The sequence below is a fragment of the Dermochelys coriacea genome, chromosome 1, assembly GCF_009764565.3.
Source record: "Dermochelys coriacea isolate rDerCor1 chromosome 1, rDerCor1.pri.v4, whole genome shotgun sequence".
Classification (NCBI taxonomy): domain Eukaryota; kingdom Metazoa; phylum Chordata; order Testudines; family Dermochelyidae; genus Dermochelys; species Dermochelys coriacea.
In genome coordinates, this window is record NC_050068.2 from 309,644,073 (window position 1) to 309,652,800 (window position 8,728).

At 42.3% G+C, this 8,728-nt stretch overlaps 1 protein-coding gene across 2 annotated transcripts in view; it reads left to right on the top strand.

Annotated features, from left to right (window-relative positions):
* The window catches only part of CPED1 (cadherin like and PC-esterase domain containing 1), a 221,472-nt gene extending 212,982 nt beyond the window's left edge, over positions 1-8,490 (top strand). For both annotated transcript variants that reach the window (XM_043495675.1, XM_038387589.2), the window contains exon 24: positions 5,765-8,490. In XM_043495675.1, coding sequence (XP_043351610.1) covers positions 5,765-5,992 — 228 coding nt within the window. In that variant the 3' untranslated portion in view covers positions 5,993-8,490. The remainder of the gene's footprint in view (positions 1-5,764) is intronic.
* Positions 8,491-8,728: the final 238 nt, after the last annotated feature.

The window sequence follows — 8,728 nt, forward strand, 5'->3', positions numbered from 1 at the left end:
ATTAATCTGCTGGGAGTCTGAACATTCCATCCAGGCATTTAGTTCTAAAGGAGTTTCAGTGAATGTCTATGTGCTACTTCAAAGCATTTCACCATGCTACTCTTAAGAATTTAAGAAACACAATGAGCAGAAAAGGGAGCTTTGGGTCATCAACTCATTTCCCTTCAAGTGCTAGACTCTGACTCCAAATCAAAATTATTTCTGCTGTGAAAATCAGGACTATGAACTCAAAGACAATCAGTAACACTTTGCCTCAATTCACTGCTTTATTTCACTAAAATCTCACAAGGGGAATAAAAATTCACAATTTTTAAATGGAAACTTTCATAAATCAAGAGTCAACTTTGTGTGGACTGTTTATATTGCACAATTAAAACGGAGGTCAAAGATGCAATCAGTCCACATAATATAAATAAACAAAGACTGGACAGAAGTTGGTATAAAAAAGTCAAATATGTAGGAAAACAGGATGCACCAAAAGATGTTTTGTTTTTTAAACCAAGAGTCAAATTAATTTACAAGGCTTCACAGGTATCTAGGAAAACCATTTCAAAATGCTGAGGGATTCAGGGACTTTAGGTCAGAAAGAAACCAGCAGCTTAAAGAAACCCCTGCAGTTTGATTACTGACTAATGCTGCTATAGCCTTGCCTGATGCAACAGTTAGACACAGGAATCTACAAGCTATTTCATTTGGAGAAAATCCTAGATACATTTTGGAGCTCAACCCCTGCCCCACCCCCAGACAAGATTTCTGGAATTTGTCTACAGTCAATATAAGCAGCTCCACATTTCAGGGACTGTTAAATGCCTTCTAAATGTCTCAAGAGAAGAATAAATGCAACTTGCCCTTGGTTAAAGTGACACCTGTTTTAATGTGATCCTCACTCTGGGGTCAAACCGTCTCTCCAGATACGGGTATGTGCATAGGGCTCCCACTTCAGGGATGGGAGCTGCACGCTTATAAAGGCTGGACATGGCCTTGAGTGCTGGGTGAAAGTGCTGATTTCTGCTGTGTGGAAACACTGGAAAAGCTCTGATTTCCCACCCAAAGTTCCACAAAAAGTGAATCCAAAGATAAGGTTTCCTTCATTGTACACTCGCTTCATGCGACAAAAAAGTCTGTGGCTAATGAAACCTAAGAATAGCTGAAAATCAAACAGAAATCCAGGGTCACAATAGTAGAAGAAAACGCAGATTAAAGAGCCTCCATGTGGTTTAAGGTTGCCAATTTGGGCTAGATGTATTCCTGGAGGTTTCATCACATGACAGTCTTTAATTAAAGATTCATCTTTAATTCCTGGAGACTCCAGGACAGTCCTGGAGGGTTGGCAGTCCTAGTGTGGTGCCATCCTACCACCTCCTTTCTACCTAATGATTCTGACCATTTCTTGGTGGCTAATGGAGTCTATTTAATCCTCTCAGTTGCAGCATCATAAAAATAATGTCACCTTTTAAACCACAAGCTCTTGTTTTTCTGCTCAGGCTTCACTGAGGCAGATGCTATCCCTGAAACACAACAGTCTGTAGGACTTTGAATGTGCTTCTGAAGGAGACAGATGCTGGGATCAACTTGGCTTTTGATTCTTTTCTGGGGTCACTGGAACTCATGCTAACAAATCCTGATATGGGGTCCAGGCCTTTAGTTTCATGGAATTCCATGAGTGCTGCAGCCAACTGAGGGTGAGGAGTCCCTATTTTAAGAATTCACTCTCTTTCCTTATGGCTTGATCATGGCAGGGAAGGTGCATAACTGCATTGCCGCAGGAGCAGCCCAGGAATCAGACAGTGACTCTGGGTCACAATCTGCCTTCTGGTTCCACCCCTGGCTCCGGGAGTGATGTATTCAGTATCAGTCCTATACCCAGTGCAGCACATATCCCCTGGTGAGCCAGTGCAGCAGTGCTCACAGTTGTGGCCTTGTGTGGGTTGGAGCCAAGAATCTCCACATTCCCCCATCCTTTGCTGCCCATGTGATTGGGGGAAGGACACAGAAACCCCACGGAGACTTTTTCTCCTTCCCACCCATCCCTCACCCCATATATATAATTAAGGCTGCAAGACTGTCATGGAGGGTCACGGAAGTCACAGATTCCGTGACTTTCCATGACCTCCATGACTTCTGCAGTGGCTGGTGCAGGCTCAGGGGCTGCCTGAGCTGGGTAGCCCCTGCACCAGCCGCAGCAATTTGGGTATGTGGGAGGGGGATCGGAGCTAGGGGCAGTGGGTTGGGGTGGTGCTTACCTCGGGTTGAGGGCCTCCTGCTATCATGGCCATGCACCTTCTAGGCAGCAGAGAGGCCAGTGAGGCCTGCGTGCTGCCTGCACCTACAAGCCCCACCTCTGCAGGTGGCATTGGCTGTGGTTCCCGGCCAATGGGAGCTGCAGCAGCCAGCGCTTGTGCCCCTCCACCACCTAGGAGCTGCAGGGATGCAGAGCTAGGTTGGGAGCCCCTGCCAACCCTCCCTGCCAACCCCGCCAACCCTCCCCACCAGCACCAGCGGGGATCCTGGGCCACACACCATGGCCTGCCTGCCCCCCCAGCACCAGCAGTTCCTCACGGCCACCTCCCAGTACCCGCAGTTTCCCCAGATCGCCCCCTCCTCCGCCCAGCACCCGCGGCCCTCCACCCAAGCCTTAGTTACAGGTATTTTTAATAAAAGTCATGGACAGGTCAAGGGCCGTGAATTTTAGTTTATCTGTGACTAAAACGTAGCCTTACTTAAACACATCACCATGCAGATGTGCAGCAGAACAGGCCACAGTCTGGCCCTTAATGAGCTAGGACTCAGATGTGGTGTTCTTCAAGCCCTAGACTTTTGCAGCATGGACTCCATGTTGTAGTTTTATTAGCTTTTGTAGCATAGAATGGGAAATGTCTGGGTAAAATGCTTCCAGTCTGCTTTGTGCAGTATTGGGTGGATGATGTCAGTGGTTGTTTTTTTGTTTTTTGGTTTTTTTTTTAAGTAGTTCTGGGTGTGCTCCCATACAAATTAGCATTACAGATTAAATTCAGGGATCCCGAGGGACTCCAATGAACTGTGTAGCTGCAGGAGGTATAAATCAAGGTGGAATTTGGCTGTGTTTTTATTTTAAAAATCCAATTATTGAGGCTGAGAGGCCTTTGTGACTGGAACAGGAGAGGTATACCCAGGAGGAGGTTAATATGGGGTCCACTAGCCACCAAGCAATAGTCTAGGTCACTGAGTAACATCCACAGAGACCCTCTGAATGGTTTTATACCTCATTAGTTTTAACAGCCTTGGCCTCAGTTCATTTTTGCATCATGGCAATGGGTTGGGGAGGGGGAGTTCATAAGCAGTTTACGCTGTGAAAATGGCATTTTGCCTCAGAGGACCGACACAAACAACATTATGTAGTACTCCAGAACATTTCAGGCTTTATGAAACCAATTGAGAGATTAAATCCACTGAGTGCTACTTTCATTTTTTTTCACTTCAAGTGACTCCTAAATCCCTAGTATAATGCTTCCCCACACCCACACCCTGTGACATCTGAACTCAGCTACAGCTGTGTGGGAGGCTGGGAATTGAAGGCTGGCCATTTTGTGAATTTCAGCAATAGAAATGGATTGTATTCAGCTGCTCTCATTTAACCTTTAGTCCCTGTTTACACTTGCTGGTAAACCAAGGACCTGATCCTGTGAGGTGCAGTGCACCTGGAATTCCTGTTAACTTCACTGATCCTTCTGAGAGGCCACAGAGCACAACCATGGCCTGGAAGCCTATAGCACCATGGCTACAGGTCCTGCTGTGACTGGGGAGGGAGCTGGCAACTACTGTAGAAGAAGAATCTCTCCATGTGACTAGTTTGATCTCTAGGTGTGAAGGCTCAGAATCTTGTACCTCCTGCCTGTGTCAGTCTATGGCCACTGCTAGGTCCAGGAGCCCAAGGCAACATATGCAAACTGATCTTTAACTAGTTTGTTCCACTCAACATGCTTAGGAAGAGAGCAGATGGATCAGGGGACACAAAAAGACCCTACATCTTCATGGCAGCTAGGACTGACGTAGATTTATTCTATAACTTAATGGTAGTGGAATAATGTATAGTAAATAGAAACTGGCAGACTTTGGATTTTGGTATTTTAATCAGTGGCTAGCTGTAAGATGAATACTAAATTGCATTCCTTGGAGATTACTCTCATCAGGAATGTAGCTTGGGTGGTTGGTTCAAGGTAGCATCATTTTGGAATAGTTACTTGATCTAAGGCACTAATTTAGAAAAATGAACCTCTGCAGGAATAGCATGAAAACAAATTGCTTCTCTTGGCTTAGCTGTATCAAATAGGTCTTAAAATATATTAGTGTCCTAAATGGATACTATTTGCTCTTTTGCAAACTTAGACAACCCTTCTCTCTCCTCCTGCTCAGCCTTTATAATTTTCACATGCTTTCTCTCCCCTCACATTTTATTTTGTGCAAGTTGCTGCTGTACATGTATTATGACCTTGGTTAAATACGAAAATTGTTTTAAGTGTCTAATGCATGATTCCAAACATATTTCATTTTACAAAACCCTATGAAGCACATATATAAACATGAATGCTGTCCCTAGCCAAGTGTGTATCTTGTTGCATAAAACAGCGAAGCTGAGGACCATTAGTCCTACATCACACATGATTTGCTCCTCTTTATTTTTAAAACAGATTAACATCTCAGAGCTCCCTTCTGCCAAATCAAGCAACCAGATATAGGGAGCTTTCATTTCTAGAACTAAACTCAGTAGAATGGGCTAATTATTATGCCAAATGAATACTGTTTTGCCTGAGACCTTTTTTCTGATGCTTGTTTACTTTTTCTTTTATAAGTAACATTATGTAGCATAGCTCTATTTCACTTTGGGGATGTGGCAGACCTCTGGGATCCAGTCCATCTTCTGCTCTTTTTTTTCCTTCAAGGATCCTTCTTTATGATAACCTATCTTGCCAATGAAGGAACCAGCTCTTAACTTACCTTTCTAGCCAGTTTGTGTGCAGCTCCTTGGTGCTGGTGGTGGTTGGTCATGGTTATGGTTGTTTATTTGTATTACCATAGCATCTAGGAACACTAGTTGTGGACCAAGGTCCCATTGTGCTAGGTGCTGTACAAACTCAGAACAAATAGAGAGTCTCTGCCCCAAAGAGCTTCCAATCTAAGTTGTTTAGATCCCCCATCTCCACACAGGCTAAACACACCACTTCCAGAGCAATCCCAGACTACTGTAATCCAAAGAGCAGGGGGTCGAATCAGGGATCTCCAGCACTCTGCTGCCATCAAGCTACTGGTCCGGCCTACAGAGAAGATCTGTGCCTCAAGTATTAGGATTAGAGACGAACCTGAACGATGTAGTTCAGGTACTGATCTGGATCTGAAATTGCCCACCGTTCGGGGTGTCCAGGGTTTAATTTGGCCCATTGTAGACCTCCAGGTGAGCCGTAAAGATTGAATCTGGGGGTTGAAAGGGCTACAGCATCAACTAGATGAGTTCAGTTGGTTTAAGCATTTTGGGTTCCTTAATCACTAAGGGCCAGACTGAATAGTACCTGACATATTGATTTGAATCTTACACCGCAGTGAGGCTCACTATAGGGAATGGGACCAGCTATGAGTTTGGGTATCGGAGTCAGGTCTTCAAAGAACCGAGGTGTGATTACCCCATGAGTTCTGCACATGCAGCTGACAGGATAATAAGACCCATCTTGAAGACCCATCTCCTTTTAGGTGCACATAGAAAACATTCACAAATGTCACTCTTTCTTTGCAGGTGGTGAAATCCAAAACATCCAATGAAAGTCCTCCCATTACAATGAAGCTATCAAGGTCCTATGCTCTGGGGAAATATTTCAACAGCCAAAGCAAACTCTCACAGCTGCAAGACTATGCAATGAATTCTCAGTCACCGTATCATGTCAGAGGTCCAATAAATCAAGTCTATTCTGAAATCCTCCTCAGCAGGATCTGTGCAAGTAAAAGCAAGGCTACTGACTCATAACCTCTATCAGATGAAGTTTTAAAGCAGGAGACTTCCTGCTTCCTCAAATGACAATCCAAGGACCATATTAAATTTATTTACATGCTTCTCTGATTGGCTGCACACATACCAACACCACTAAAGATGTGGCGCTTTTCCTAAAGCTTTATGACATCAAGATCCTCCCTTTTGGAACTTAAATTTCGGAATGGAAAGATGGGGAGATGCAAAAAAAGGGGGGTGAAGAAGTTACTTGAAATATTGCCAAATACTAGAACAGCTGCAGGCCAAGCAACTGTGTATTGTGACAGTAAAGAGAGGGAAGGATATACACTTGATGTATTTGAAAAGGGATGCTTTATTTCTTAAGCAATAGATAATTTTATAGTGTGTACCTATAAATAGATAAATCTGTCATATAGAGACATTCCATTCCATTTTAAAAAGCGTTATTACATACTGATCGGTTCACTTGCATTAGCAATACAGGAATATTTGTATTTCAATGCTTGCCTCTTATGTATTGCAAAGGCAACTATTACCATTTTATCTATAGTTCCAACTCTTAATTCTAGTGTTTACAGCTGACATGCGCATTTTCATCCACATCTGCAGTGGATCACATTTTAATAAAAATAAAAAGGAAAGTTTGCATTATTTTTCGGCATGTTCTAAATCCAAGAGACAGAGGTGACTTAGAAGAGAGACTGAATATAACTATCCCCACCTAACATGGATTGATAATGAATACCTTAGCGTATCCTTGTTTATGAACCTGATTCAGGAAAATCTCCCTCTTGATGAAGGCTGCTTTAGATATATTTAAGCACTTTTCTAATTGGGGGCCAATAAGCCTAGCCAGTACTTTTCCTGTATATGAAGTCCACTCTTTCTGAATTTACATAAGATGCCTGATACCTAAGAGTCCAATCCTGAAGTCCTTGTTCAGAAAAAACTCCTACTGCATGCATACAAGGACTGCAGGATTGACTGTAAAAAATGTGACTGTAAACAAATACTTAAAAAATAACTAATTCCTGATGTCTTCTGACACAACCGTATATGATTTAAGAGAATATGATATGGGTTTATATGGATAAAAGCACCAGGAAATGTAAGGAAAATTTTTAGCATTAGAGTTCACTATCAGAGTCAGTAGTCAGGATTCTCTGCTCCCTCATAATGTGTGTTGTAGAAGGAAGCAAAAGTATAGGGACAATCTGAGTCATGCTCCCCTCTGTGTCCCCACTCTTTAGAGCTGCTTGTACTCCTCCACAGGCACATTATAAAATTTTCCCTTTTGTGTGGGGAAGTGGTCCAATGCAGCAGAGCTAAGGAGCAGTTAATGGTGTGCTCTAATAGCAACTCATAACACAATTGACTTGCTCCTTTGTTTCAGCATTAACTCCCCCGGTGTGGCTCCCACTCTCCTCTGAACAGGTTGGACATGCTGCTGGAGTGGAAAGTCCTTAAAGCAAACAGAGGAGCTGCCACTATTCACAGGTGGCTCTGGAGATTCATTAGGCTGGATCTAGGATTCCCTGTGAATTTTTGAGCTCTACATAGTTGGCAGCCCATATTCCTAGCAACTTACATATTGTGATCAGTCCTTCCCACAAGAAGGAGCTATGTGTTAGATTGTCTGAAGAAGTATCTCTGAATTTATACGTAAGCTTTTTTATGCTATGATCCTTCACATGAAAGGGGAGAATATAGGCCTCCTTTGTATCTCTGGTAGATTTCTCAGTGAATTGACAGAAGCTTTTGCGTTTTAAGACAGGGAGAGTTCACGAACGTTGAAAGGATCTGTATTTGGTTATCTCCAGTATTTTGCAGGATCCTGTTGTGTACACACCATGCAACTTATGCTCTGCAGATCCATAACACCGGGGCAATAGTGAAACACAGCCTTAAAATGCAGTGGCTTAATTTTGCACCACTGAAGTGAAAGGAAGCTTTTACCATTTGCTTCAATAGATGTAGGATCAAGCAGAATGTCTTATATTAGGCTAATTGTATATTCATGTATTATAACTTTGCTTCAGATGTTTGTGTATCACTTGAATCCACATGCTGGTGGTTTTTTTTGTTTGTTGATTAGTTTTTTTGCTTTACACAGCTGTAAACTGTGATCTAGAGGGTCTGTGTTTGTGTGTGTGTGTGTGTTTGCTTTAAATCAAAGACCACTGTTAAAGCATAAGCTAGAAATGGCCAAAGTTAATTCTAGTTATACTGCAGCTGATACTGGCAAATGTGCAATTCATCACCTCCAGGTTCACCACCAGATTATTTTCATGTTCTGTATTTTCTTGTCTCAATATTTTTCATGTGTAGAAAGTTCAAAATATCCTTTAATATTATATTTATATATATGTAAAAAGCTTGTGGTATGGTTTCCAAACTGACCTTTATTTAAATAGTTCCTTCAGATCACCTGTCTCCATCAATAATATGAGATCTGTATTTGTCCGAGTTCAAGATGTACAAGGAAAAGCACAATAAAATACAAAGGTACAGAGTTAAGTTTTTCTTTATTTCGAATAGCTACGGGTATGTGAAAGAAAAGAACCAAGATGAGGCCTGGGGAAGCACCACTGTTCATGCACCTTAAACATTTGCAAATTGAAACCATCAAAGCCAATGAAGATACATCTTTGTCATTATTGTATTTCAGAATTACCACTGACTGTGAATGATCTTCTGCTCTAGAATGTGTATAATACACTAGCAGTGATTCATTGTTCAGTTATTTTTTCC